Source organism: Rhinolophus hipposideros, assembly GCF_964194185.1.
Source record: "Rhinolophus hipposideros genome assembly, chromosome: 4".
NCBI lineage: Eukaryota > Metazoa > Chordata > Mammalia > Chiroptera > Rhinolophidae > Rhinolophus > Rhinolophus hipposideros.
In genome coordinates this window covers 23,186,926-23,200,839 of record NC_138050.1, presented here as the reverse complement: position 1 = coordinate 23,200,839, position 13,914 = coordinate 23,186,926, and the positions used below count along the sequence as shown (strand labels likewise).

The window sequence follows — 13,914 nt, the reverse complement described above, 5'->3', positions numbered from 1 at the left end:
TATTTTATTTAGATAACATGATGACTTTTAGCATGGAGTCAGTCACCTTTGTGAATAAATCATTTGAGTTAGACCTCATGTTTTGGGATGGGTCTAAGGGCAAGTCATGGTAACTATGAAATTGACTACTACAGTTCTTGACAGAGGGAAAACTGGGTGCTCTCAAAGAATGGTCAGCATTAAATACTTTATTAGTTTCAGGTGTACAAAGCAACGTAATGGACATTTACAGCCCTCACAAAGTGATAACCCCCCTCAATCTACTACCCCTCTGACATCGTATATAGCTATTACAATTCCATTGACTATATTCCCTATGCTGTACTTTACATCCCATTGGGGGGAATATATACATATATACACATATATATATATATATGCATATATACAAATATATATATACATATATATTCGTATATACACATATATATGATTATAATTGACATTCAATATTATTCTACTTCAGCTTCAGGGTTACAGCGCAGTGGTCAGGCATCTACACAATCTATGAAGTGATCCTCCTGGTAAGTCCAGTACCCATCTGACCCCCTACATAATCTTTACATCATTATTGATTATATTCCCCATACTGTATTTCATATTCCCCTGACTATTTGTGACTACCAATTTGTACTTCCTAATCCCTTCACTTTCTCCCTCATCCTCACCCCTCCCATCTAGCAACAATCAGTTTTTCTGTGAGTCTATTTCTGTTTTGTTTACTACTTTATGTTGTTCTTTAGATACCACATATAAGTGAATCATATGGTATTTGTCTTTCTCAGTCTGACTTATTTCACTCAGCATAATACTAAGTCTAAACTGATGGTTGGGGGAAGGGGGCTCTTATATCACTATAGGATATGGGTAACGATTAGGATAACTCTGGACAGAAAGGGAGAATGGAAAAGGCTGTTGCTTTTTCTGAGTTAGCCTCAGATAAGGGGGTGGTATAGTGTGATAGCCATCATAGACTAAGTGTTTATGTTTCCCCCAAATTCATATGTTGAAACCTAATCCCCAATATATTTGGAGGTGAGGCCTTCGGAAGGTGATTAAGTCCTGAGGGATTAGAGTCCTTATAAAAGAGGCCACAGAGAACTCCTTAACCCTCCACCACAGGAGCACAGGAAAAGATGGCAACATTATTAAGCAGGACACTGAATCTGCCAGCACCTTGATCTGGGAGTTCTCAGTTTCCAGAACTGTGAGAAATAAATTTCTATGGTTTGTAAGCCACCCAGTCTGTGGTATTTTGTTAGAGCAGCCCGAACAGACTAAGACAGTAGCTAAGGGTGCAAACTTCAGAGCCAGTTCACGTAGCTTTGAATCTTGGCTCTTACCACTTACTGAGACCTGAGGCAAATCAATATGTACTGCCTGGTATCGGGTGCGTTATTACATGCAAAGAGCTTAAATCAGTGCTAGGCATACAGTAAGCAGTACAGAAGTGTTAGTTAGCTGTTGTAGCTGTTATTATTGTCATCTGTAGTGTTCAGCAGTGCAGTCTACATAGCTCCATCCTAAGAGGGGTACGTGCGTGCCTGGGGTGTACATTCGGGAGAGGTCAACGTCCTGATAAACAAGTTTATTTAGAAACATCTTGAGGTTCTAGGCATTTTGGGAAAAGAGATGATAAAAGTCTAAAGTCATCTTTATTCAGCACATAACTATTGAGTGAGAGCATCATATCTTTCCTAAAAGTGCCTCCATAATGAAGGCTGTCTGTCCTAAGGACAGGGCTCTAAGGTATGAGTGAGAATTTATTTGACTGGGATTTGTAGGTTACACAAGGGACTGTCCAGAATCTGTCTCTAAAAGTATTGCCCGTGTTTGGAAAAATGGCCTGTTCCAAGTCTCCAGCTAAAAACCATCTTTGTTATTACTCTCCATTATTTTCCAAACCCTAAAACAAGACACAAGATCTGACAAGAATGAGTACAGTAGAGATGCAGAATTCTAAATGTGGGAATGTGTGGACTTGATAATCTTAAGGACACAGTTATTGTCTCATGATGAATATTTAGAATTATAACTCGGCTACTTCAGAATGAGTCATAATAGATTTCGACTACCTACCATGGTAGTTTGCACCATTACTTCATTCTCATGTCACCATTTCCTTCCATAATCTTATCTTTTATTTAAAAAGGAGACCCTACATACTCACATCACACATGCTACCAAATGTAACTTACAATACTTAAAACATGCATTCCATCACCATAAAATTATTAAATTTTGAAATTCTTACCATATTGGAATCATCATGCATTTTCTCGCCAATAATTCTAGGGCATAGTGGGTTGCTGGAGCTGCAGACTCTCCTAGGACTGCACCCACACAGATTGCCAACTCCAGTTCATTTCCACGAAGCAGGTATGTCATAGCAAGCTTGCTCCAGAAAAAAACAATGTCTTCAGTTTCATAGATGCTGGGTAGGATCATAATTCCAGCAAAGCTCATGAAGCAGTAGGCATAAGTTTGTATTAACCTATAATCTGTTATTCTTATAAAATATTGAATGTAATATTTCTATAAAGTATGTAAGTGTAACTGCAATTTTCAAATGGAAAAGATGATAAAGGAACATACAGGAAATTTTATAAGGTCAGAATTTAGGAGTTTAGAATCCTTGCTCATATTTCTGTAATTAATAATAGTCTCTCTGCAATATCCACAACATGTCCTTCAGTCTCTCTATCAGAATAAAATGCAAATTCTTAAAAGCTTATTCAGTGGTGTACAATGATTATCAATTATCCCCTAAAGCCAATATATCTAAGTGTTCTTAAAAACAGAATCTTATCTTTACTTAATATTTTCCTCATTACATTAGTGGGTCAAATGGAAAAATACCTTAAAAATATAACTTGTGAAGAATATGCTGAAGTATACTTAAGAAGAAGTGCTTTCAAAGGTCAGGAATTCTGACTTTACCCTTTACCAAACTACTGCTGCTCATTTAGGATGAAATACTTAAAGTGAGGTTGTTACAAACAACCTATCTTGCGATTAAAAAAAAAATGTTTTAAACAGATCTCAATCTGTAGAGTTCATTCAGGCTTGGAAAACATGTAAAACCAGATCTTACACAGGAAGTCACCATGTTTTCTCCCCTCAAACACCATGACACATATTAAGAGCTTTTCATTCACAGAAACCGATGTGAAATGAGGTACCTCAATATCATCTACAGCGAGGTGGCAACACGCAGCCAGCACTGCTCGACCATCCTGAAAATACCATTCTGCCAATTCTTTACTGACTGTGTGCAGGAGTCTAGAAAGAAAGGAGGATAGATTCTACACGAACACAAGAATTCCATCATAAAAGGGAATTAATGCCCTTTATAACAAGATGATTAGGGATCAAATAGGATTTAATTCGACATCCTTGAGTTAGGTGTAAAGCCTGATTTGGGGGGAAAATCAGGAAAGCAGTCTTTCTTAGTAGTAGTTTAGCTGATAATCCCCACAATGGTTAGAAGAAAAGTCTAATTTTCAAAATTTACTATCCTACATTGAATAATTAATGACTCAGCTACAGAGCTAGTTAACCTTTGAAGAATTACAGATTGAATTGAAAATTTTCAAAATTTACATGGTGACTGCAATGTACTGTGTTTTCCCGAAAATAAGACCTAGCTGGACAATCAGCTCTAATGTGTCTTTTGGAGCAAAAATTAATATGAGAGGTATAATATAATATAATACCAGGTCTTATATTAATTTTTGCTCCAAAGGATGCATTAGAGCTGAGTGTCCAGCTAGATCTTATTTTTGGGGAAACAGGGTAGGTAGTGTTAGATCTTTAAGATGACAAGTTTAGAAGTGGCAAAGAGTAGCAGCTAAGAACCAGGAAAGAATACGTTAGTCCCAACACATTATTTACTTAACATTTTATGATCCTTTTTTACTTGACAAGTGTCCTAAAAGTTCAAATAGCATCATTTCTAGGGCAAAAACAGGGCCAAGAAAAGAGGCAGGGGAAGGTAGATTACTAGATTTGAAAAAGGAAAAAAAAAGGCTGAAGAATTCTAATTTCCATTTCTTTTAAAAACAGATTTCTTCTTCCGTTTCCGCTTCATTAAAAATGGATTTCTTCTTTAAAAGAGGTCTAACTGTCATTCTAGTCACTAATATTGGGGTGACAGAATTATGAACAATATTACCATATTATCCATAATGACTTTATAGCAAAACATTAATAAGCAACACACTTTTGTTTTCACTGCTCCTCCTCTCCAACAGGTTGGCTCAGTTTTTTAAGTACTTAGATGCTTTACCTGCAGTCTCTTTACTGAAATACATTGGTTTTTCTGGAGGCCACATAAAGTGTGTCTAGGCTGCGTCCACATGCCTAACATTTCCCTATGCAGGGATGGATGCTGTAATGAAACTAGATTGTGGTGGGAAATGCAGATGAAGACATGCTCCAGCCAAGTCCTCTGTATACAAATAAGGATGAACCACACATCCCTCAAGAACTCCTAAAGGGAAACCAACCATAAAGATATTGACTCCAAACAAAGAATAAATCACTCACTCATTAAAGTCTTCCTTGTAGATATCATCAGAATAGGAAGATCCTTTAGGTGTAGAGACATGTAAGGTTTGCATATTTCCCTCACAAGCAGCCTGGAATTTAATGAACACTTTAATCTTCAGCTAATTGTTAGTAATTGACAAATTTCAGAATATTATTTTGAGCAAAGTACACTTAAATAGTGTTTGAAACTTACACTACAATTTGGAGATAACCTTAGAATTTGAAATAAAAACTGAACTCCGCTGTCTCAACAAGAAGCCTCAGGTAAATGGTTACTAGAAAAAGCTGTTCAAGCATATATAACATTCAGCAGCATATTAACATTCAGAGTTCAGAGATGCTTGTGTATTTAAGGATCTAAAATAAGTTCTGTGTGACCAGAGCAAAGATGGTGTGACTGAAATACCGAGATAGAAAGCCGGGAGTTGGGCACAAGCCAAGGCATCCAAGACTCTGCCAATCATGTGAAAACGAGTCAGTCAACACAAGCTCCTCCTATCCACACCCACCCAGCATCATATGCAGCTTGTATAATTATGTGGTTATACCTGTGCTACAAGTAGAGCTTCTTTAAGCTGCCCTCTGGACATAAAAAAGTTGACTAATTTTTTCACATCACCAACGGCTATGCAATATGGAATGACATCATCCTTATCTTCCTGGATTAACTGATCAGCTCTCCTAATAAAATAAGAACAGTTATTTTTACAATATACTCATTTCAAGGTTCTCAGTTGAACTGGGATTTTTTTGAAATATCTAAAATAAATTTGAAGCAGATTTCATAAAGCTCTTTTGCATATCACTTTTTAAAGACTCAGCTATTACTATCAAATCACAATATAGAAAAAAGTTTTCTGAAATAATTTACTTTATAGGCACTTGTTTTCCATTAGAACCCTACATATTTTCATATTTTAAATGCACTGAACACTTCAGGTTAAAATTAATGTAGCTTATTTATTAATATGAGCAATATATTTTTCTGAAAACAAGTTGTCAACTGGATGTATGTGATGGCAGATCTACTCTCAATTGGATTAATAAATATGTGGTGTTTACTAAAGACAGAGTTTTAAATGTTTTAGTGAGTACAATGATGAAGAGAGCCTCTACATGCAATTAGCTTAAATCATTAAAAAGGATAATACAAGGACATAAATATTGATAATAAAATGCAGAATATTGTACATACCCCAAACAAGGTCGTTTAAGGGAAAATAATGTTCCAGATACGTGGGGGGCCTGATCTTGTAGATTATGAAGGGTGTATGTGTGTCTGTCTATGTCTCCCTGTATCCATTAGTATCTGTCCATCTCTGTTTTTGTCCTAAGTCCCAGGTACTTTCTAAATGATGAACCTAGTTAATTCCTCTATTAATGTTTAACATCAGTTTTTTTAAATTAAATTCATTGGGGTGACATTGGTTAGTAGAATTATATAAGCTCCAAGTGTACAATTCTATAATATATCATCTATATATTGCATTGTGTGTTCACCACCCAAAGTCAATTTCCTTCAATCACCATACATACTGAGTACATACCGGGGGTGTCAAAAAAACGTATATGCATGATTTGTAGTCATCTTTGTTATTGGCAGATATTGAATATTACAATTTTAATATAGTTTTTTCCTTTCTTAAAATGTGTATACATTTTTTTGGCACTCTCTGTATTTGACCCCTTTTATCCTATACTACCACCCCCAACCTCAGTTTTGTGAAACTCATCAGGTGTATTTAATTTATACATCACAATTGCCCATCTTTGGGTAGGTGTAGTAGACCCTTTTGATGTTGTTTGCCTAATTCGTTGTTAACAGTCTCCAATTCACAGGATCATTGTGATTCTCCCCAACAGCTATGTTTTTACCATGCGACCGTGATTTTCCTTGTCATAGCTGTTTGGGAACAATATTCTCTTTCTGGGCATTTAAAACTAGGACTGAGAGAATTCCAATCAATCTTTCTGAATGGCTGGATCTATGAAATTAAACTTCGGAGCTGTGGGGGATATTCTGGCCACTATGTGACTACGGAGCAGAGAAAATCAGGTGTTGGTTTTCAAAGATAAATGAGATAGAGGTTTTGCTGAGGTTGAAACAAAATTGTTTTGTGAAATGAATATCCTCTGTTAATTAGACTTTATTAAGGTTTCAGTGGGAGCAATAACATTCACAATTGCGCAGTGATGGTACCGAAATTTAGAATTATTCGGGATCGTAGAGCTTAGGGTAGGGAGCCTACAGTCTGAGGGCTGGAGCCAGCCTGCTGCTTCACTTACATTGGGAAAGTAGATACTAGGGAAAACTCTACTTTCCCATGACAAATGCATTGATCCTTTGGGACTTCATGCTTTGCCTCTGATTGACTTTTATTTGCACATGTGAGTTGCAGTTGAATTTTTTTCTAAACCATGTACCATGAAATGAAAAATTTTCATTTTTAACGCCCAGATATAATAGTACTCTATAGGCCTAGAAGTGATTGGTACAATGTCCCCCAAAAAGATATGTTGAAGTCCTAACCCATGGTGTCTTATTTGGAAATAGGGTCTTTGTTGATGTAATTAGTTAAGACAGGGTTACTCTGTATTAGGATATACCTTTAACCCCATATGACTGTTGTCCTTACTAAAGAGAGGAAAATTTGGACAGAGATACACAGGGATAATGCCATGTGAAGACAAGGCAGAGGTTGGAGTGATATGTCTACAAGCCAATGAATGCCAAGCATTGGCGGTAACCAACAGAAGTGGGGGAGAAGCATGGACCTGGTTCTTTCTCAGAGCCTTCGGTAGGAACCAACCCTGCCATCAACTTGATATTGGACCTCCAGCCTCCAGAACTGTGAGAGAATAAATTTCCGTTGTTCCAAACAATCCAGTTTGTGGTACTTTGTTATGGGAGACCTAGGAAACTAATACATCTTAGGAAAAATCTTGTTTATTACATTCTATAACAAGGACATCTAGTTAAGCTTGCTCAGTTTTCAAACTCTTCTTTATCATCTGTACCATCTGTACTTCCCTTATATCCACGGAGAAAAAATGGTAGGAATTAGTGTCTTCAGAGAGACTTTCTGAGATTATTTATGAAATAGGTATTTCATGAACATTTGGTAAATTTCAGAAAATCTTACCACTTATTTTTCAATAGCAACACAGTAACCAGTGAGCATGTTTACTGATCTGTCATTTCCTCCATTGCCTTCCACTGTCTTTACCAGATGTCAGGTCAAATACCAGAACACCAAAATGACTTGTAAGTGATTCATTTAATTTACTGTATCAGTACATATAAAATTCATTATTTAAAACAGCATAAAAGTAAAAATCTCAAAAGCTGCCATCATATTTATATATAGTTTCTATTTTAACATATTTCAAAACATCTATTGGGACAGACTCTCTGCCTTACCTCTGCATTAACTTCTTCCAGTATTTCACAGAGACCCCTGGTGCAATTGACAAGGCTTTGTCCCACTGAAATGGAAGAAGAGTAGAAACACAGCCATTTTCATTGCACTATCTTACTCTCAACACTTTTTTTTTTGTTTTTATGAACTCATATTTATATATAAGTTTTTAGAGTGTTTGGATTTCCAGGATTATTTTGTGTTCTATCTCATGCATTCCACAGAATATAAATATTACCGTACTTTAAAATAAGAGATGTAAATTCCATTATTTAACAGGAAAAAGTCCCAAACCTGGAGAGAGAGGGAAACTAGGATGGAGGGAAAGAGAGGAAGAAGTGAGGGTGGGGGAGGGATGTTAACTAAAGTATGTAGTTTGAAAAATATATTAACTCATCTTCCAACACAACACCAGAGTAATTTGTTCTGTGGTACTCTATGTTGTCTGTTCAAAATAATACATACTGAAATTTTTATTTCACTGTTACTTATATGTAACAAATGACATTTATTTCTATTTTTATTCTCTCTCTACTCATTTTTATAAATTATATTTGTTGTAAATTCTTTCTTTACAGTTAATAACACCTATCTTCATATTTTTAAAATTATACTATTAAAGAAGCTCATTGTTTAATCAAGGTTGATTGTGACTCTTACTTGAAAATATGGATTTCACTGAATTCAAATTTAGAAGGGCACTGAGGAAATATTCTGAAATATCACTACATGAGTCAAAATGGCATTTTAATTAAGGCTCCAAAACAGTAGAGTCCTACTGCAATTAAGGCTAGGAAATTGGTAATTAGCCTGAAATAATAGGTTAAAGTTTAAATAGACATTTTTTTACATTATATTACTCATATCACATTACCTAAAAATGGGGACTCAAAATATGTGTTTAGGGAAATTTATCTAGATGAGTATTATAGTAAGGACAAATGGAAAAAAGAAGTTGAAATGTAGATTAAATTAACTTCACCAAGCTCTTTCAAAAAAACATGTCTTATAAGTAAAAAGATTAAATGTTTTTCTAATCTCATAGTATTAATCTTACAGAAATACAAATGCTTTGTAAGGAGGTTATATGAAAAATTATAAGGACACGTGTATTTCTAAAGGATTGTAAGTACAGTTTTTTTATCATTAAGTCCATCAATGAAATTGCACAACAAAATTAAGTTCTATAAGCAGATACCTGGTTAAAGTATCTTTAATTAAATTTGAATATAGCTTAAAATTGCATATAACCAAATATAGAATACAGAAATATAAAGAATTGCACCATTCTACCAAAATTGATATATTCCTTTTCTTCTTGACTTTTGATATATATTACCCTTTCTAACAGTGCCCTATTTAAAAAGTAACTTTTAAGTCATATCATTACTTCTACACTGCTCCTAGATTAAATACTTTTTAGTTTGCAGTGCCTTTTCAATATGTTTTTAAATGACATATTTTATTATTTTAGGTCAAGCAGTCTTTACTGTATGGAGAAATAAAAAGGTACACTGAATTTAATTTTACTTTATATTACTTATAAGTATCCTTCATATCCTGCTTTGTGATTATAGAATTAACTTAGAGCTTTTCAAAAATGATCAAGTATGAAATAAGTCCATGCCATTCTAATCCTTTTTTTCTTTTTTTTTTCTTTTTTGTGGAGGGGTGGGAGAATTTTGTTGAACTACAATATACATACAGAAAAATGCAAAGCTCAATAAGTTTTCACAAACTGAACACACTCATGTAACCAGCACCCAGATCAAGAAACAGAAGCCTCCCCATTTTGCTCTATTTTAGTCACCACCCACCTTCCAAAAGTAAGCACTATGGTCAATTTTAATAGGATAGAGCATTCTAATCTTACTGAAAACTGTTCTGTTGATTCAGTCCTCTATACAAATCAACATGTGTCACCAAATGATCTGCAGCGCGAACCCTTCTTCTGGCCAGTGTGGGATTACGTTAGGACAAATAGTATTAATAAGGGGGATCCACTGTGAGCAACACAGATGTTTTTTAGGAATCAAGGATTCCAGCCTGGGACAGTGGTTCTCAAACTTTAAGCTGTGTGAGAATAACCTGGAGGGCTTATAAAAGTGCAGTTTAGTTGGCTCCATCCCCAGAGTTTCTGATTCTGTAGGTTTGGGGTGGGCAGTACATGTCTAACAGGTTCCCAAGTAATGCTGATGCTGCTAGATTGGATCTCTCTTTGACAATTGTTTTAAGGCATACATCTGATGTCAAATTGGCAGATGGCCAATCAGATCTATAACAGAAAAAGATACACTTAATATTTAGTATTTAACTAGTACCTAGAATACTTTGTTAAATTCATTCATTTTGCTTTAATAGCACATTACCTCTCCAAGTTCAACCATAAGTTCGCAATATCTCTGAATTTGTCCTAATCTCAAGTGGATTTCAGCAGCTTCCTTCAGTCTTTCCTCTGTAGTAGGGACACCAATACCACCACCAAATTTAGACATCTTGACTGTTGTTAATTCTTGGGCTTCAGACTGGTTATAAAGAAAATATTTTTTTCTAAATTTTGTTATATAAGAGTTGGTGATAACAGATGACCATAAAAGCATTATATGGATATATATTTTAAAAGCATATAGCACTGATTAGTAAAGTTACATAGATTTCAGGTGTATAATTCTGTAATACGTCATCTATATAACACATTGTGCGTTCACCACCCAGAGTCAGTTCTCCTTTACTAACTGTTGTCGCCCCAATAAACTTTAACTAAAAGAAGAAAGAAAAGGTGGAGGAGGAGGAGGAGGAGGAGGAGGAGAAAGAGGAAGAGGAGAAGAGCACATAGTTCTGGAAATGAAATATTTTTAAAAATCAATACTTTTTCTCTATAAAATATGATACCTCTTAAGTACAGTGTTTTGGTATGGGTGGGGAGCAGAGACTGGAGGTGCTTGGTGTAGGTGCGGAGAGGCTAAATCTCACTGTCCTTAAAGCTCACAGGTGCTGTGTTTATACAGAGGTCCAGAAGCCAAAAGGTAGAGTGGTAAAGTGATTTCTAACTGGTGAAAAAATATATAAAGGACTCTAATAAAAATTAAGATAACTGGCTTATTCTAATTGGTTCCTATACTGTCCATAGGTAACCATTATAGACCTTATGTGTTTACCTTGTGATTAAAAAAGATGCTTCTTCTTTATGAAAATAACTGTTCTTATCACCATCAAATCCACATCCCTGGCAAAATTCTTCCCACGCTCTAACAGTTAAGTTCACCATTGATATTTCATTACAAATATAAAAGCTATTTCTTCTTTCTGGTTCTAGGACTGATTTGTGTTTGGTATTGCATATCACTCCAGGTATAAGGTAACTAATAATTTTGTATTAAAATTAATTAAGAGCCATAATACAGTTTTAATAAGACATATCTTCGAATACAGCCTCTTAGGCCTGAGACTAGAATCAGAGTAGTCCGTATGTCACGCTCATCCGGTTGTAGGGTAAACATAGTGTTTCAAGGAGTTCCAACTGACCTTTGAAGAATTTCATGAGATTAAATCTATGAAAACTATGGCTGCCTTTATTTGTTATCAAATAATTCATACACTCATGATTTTTTTTAAAGATTTGTCTCCTCAATGTTCACTTATTATTTCAGCCTATCAACTCTAATTACGTAAATTTTAAAAATAATCTTTATAATAGTGAAAAGGCAAAAATAATTTTTGCTTGAGTACATCATAGTTGTATACTTTACTTACCGTTCTGAATTTAATCAGATGTTTCAAATGCATTATTCCTTTACAGTAGTTCTGAGGAAGTAAGCTATCGTCTTGCCCTCTTATCACAGCAACTAAGTTCCATAAATTGTCACTGCCACCTGGAGGCTAAAAAGTTGATACATGTAATAATGAATTTGAAATCCCACAGCATTTGTATCTTCGAAAATATAATGCAGGCATACATAATTTGAAAATGAACAAAATAATAATAATGGTTTATCTCATTGTTTCTAGTTTCCATTTGCTTTCTCACACTGTACCGATTTTGTTCAGTGGGACCCAATGAATTGGGATGATACATGTAAATATGTGATAACTTCATGACAAAATAGTTGTAACAACTCATTTTGGTGAAAGGGAAAATGTTCACGTTTAATTCCTATAATACTTACTGATAGACACTGTGAAAACCATCTTAGTTTTTTCACTCGAGGACTACCAGTTAGTTTCTCTATTTCTTGTTTAATATCTCTTGACACTTTACCACACAACAGAGGAGGGGTGCCTTGTTGTATAGCATAATCTAGGGAACAGACATCATTCAGTGAGAAAAGACTGCTATAATGTTATTTAAAAATAAAATATAATACATGCATGTTGTCAATACCAGTGTTCCCGATAATTTCTTCCCAAGATCTGTCTGCCAGAATATTTATTTGTAAAGGAGTGATTAAAGGTGTTAATGACCAGAGTCTCACTGTAGAATCACGGGAGCAAGAGGCCATCGTGAAGGGGCGGCTCGGATGGCATGTTAAACCTGAGAGAAAAAATAAACCTATTTTAACTAAACATTGGAAAATATTTTTATCTGTATGTACTTCATAAAACACACAGAATTGAAGTTTTGAAGAAATGTTTCAAATAACATTTCTATCTTGTCTGAAAATAATACAAAAATGTAACACATTATTGAGCACATTCTGTAAATATGAATACAATTTGAATAACTATTAGAAAGCAAATGGTCCTGGATGAAAATGTTGAAATTATATTTCAGTCTGTTATAATGCAGTGCACAGTAATCTGTGAGTGGATGGATGGATGGATGGATGGATGGATGGATGGATAGATGAAAGTTCTGGCTCTAAAAGAGAATCAGTTTACAATGTCCAGAAACGGGGTTCTCTCTCACATTCAATCCCACACTGTATCAATTTAGAGGTCATGGGATAAAGCATGTGGATACGAATGGCTAGATTAGGGTACTGTCCTTAAGGAATCATTTTTGCATTCTTAAATTCACCTACTTACTTCCATCAAGATTTGGGTGCTACAAATGAGAGTCAAGTGATACGCAAAAGATAAGAAATCTGATTTTCCATACCTAGCTCAATAATATTAAAAAAATAAAACATTACCCTAGATATCCAAGAATAGAAGTAGAGGAATGGTTAAATAAGCTTTATCTACTTTACCACTGATTTCCTGTTTTACATCTTACTCCTGGAGTGATGGTAAGAGAGGAAGAAAAATCCAAGCCATACATGTAAATGTGTGTGTGTGTGTGTGTGTGTGTGTGTGTATGTAGAGACACAAATACACCTGCAGAAAGAGAAAGACACCACAATGCTAACATTAGTTACCTTCTGATAATTTCTGATGACGTTTTCTATTATCTTCTGTGTATTCTGATAGTTCAATAATAAACATGTATAGTTTCAAATGAGAAAAATTTTATGAAAAATGAAACACTGCAGACTTTTTGAAAAAATACAAAATTGCTCAGAAATTATAATCATCGTTAATATAGCAAAATATAAAAGTACATGAAAAACACTTTACCATATACATCTGCACCATGATCATACACAGTATCCAAACAAATTCCTCCTCGAGTGTCCCATACTTTTATAGTGTAGTCCCAGCTGCCAGATATTAGTAGATAAGGGATCTCACTATTCCACATCAATCCCCTAACAGGCGCAGTATGTCCACTAAGAATACTGATGCAAGTATCTTGAGTATAATCCCAGATTCGAACAGAACTGAAACAGAATATTATGGGTGTTAATACCACTCAAATTATAATTTATCTAAAATATTAACATAGTGTTAATGGAGCACAACTGATAAACTGATAATACACTGATTATTTCTCAGTATATTAAGAAAAGCACTTTATGTTTCAAGATATGTGAAGATTCTCTCCTTTATAGCAGGTGGAAATGAA

The 13,914-nt window shown here is 34.9% G+C and overlaps 1 protein-coding gene across 6 annotated transcripts in view; it reads right to left on the bottom strand.

Moving 5' to 3' along the window:
• WDR17 (WD repeat domain 17) overlaps nt 1-13,914 on the bottom strand; it is a 92,605-nt gene that overhangs the window by 15,428 nt on the left and 63,263 nt on the right. For all 6 annotated transcript variants that reach the window (XM_081047058.1, XM_081047053.1, XM_081047056.1 and 3 more), the window contains 10 exons: nt 13,527-13,729; nt 12,352-12,501; nt 12,137-12,267; nt 11,724-11,849; nt 10,340-10,495; nt 7,973-8,037; nt 5,100-5,232; nt 4,549-4,640; nt 3,183-3,282; nt 2,255-2,394 (listed from right to left, as the gene is read on the bottom strand). In XM_081047058.1, coding sequence (XP_080903184.1) covers nt 2,255-2,394; nt 3,183-3,282; nt 4,549-4,640; nt 5,100-5,232; nt 7,973-8,037; nt 10,340-10,495; nt 11,724-11,849; nt 12,137-12,267; nt 12,352-12,501; nt 13,527-13,729 — 1,296 coding nt within the window. The remainder of the gene's footprint in view (nt 1-2,254; nt 2,395-3,182; nt 3,283-4,548; nt 4,641-5,099; nt 5,233-7,972; nt 8,038-10,339; nt 10,496-11,723; nt 11,850-12,136; nt 12,268-12,351; nt 12,502-13,526; nt 13,730-13,914) is intronic.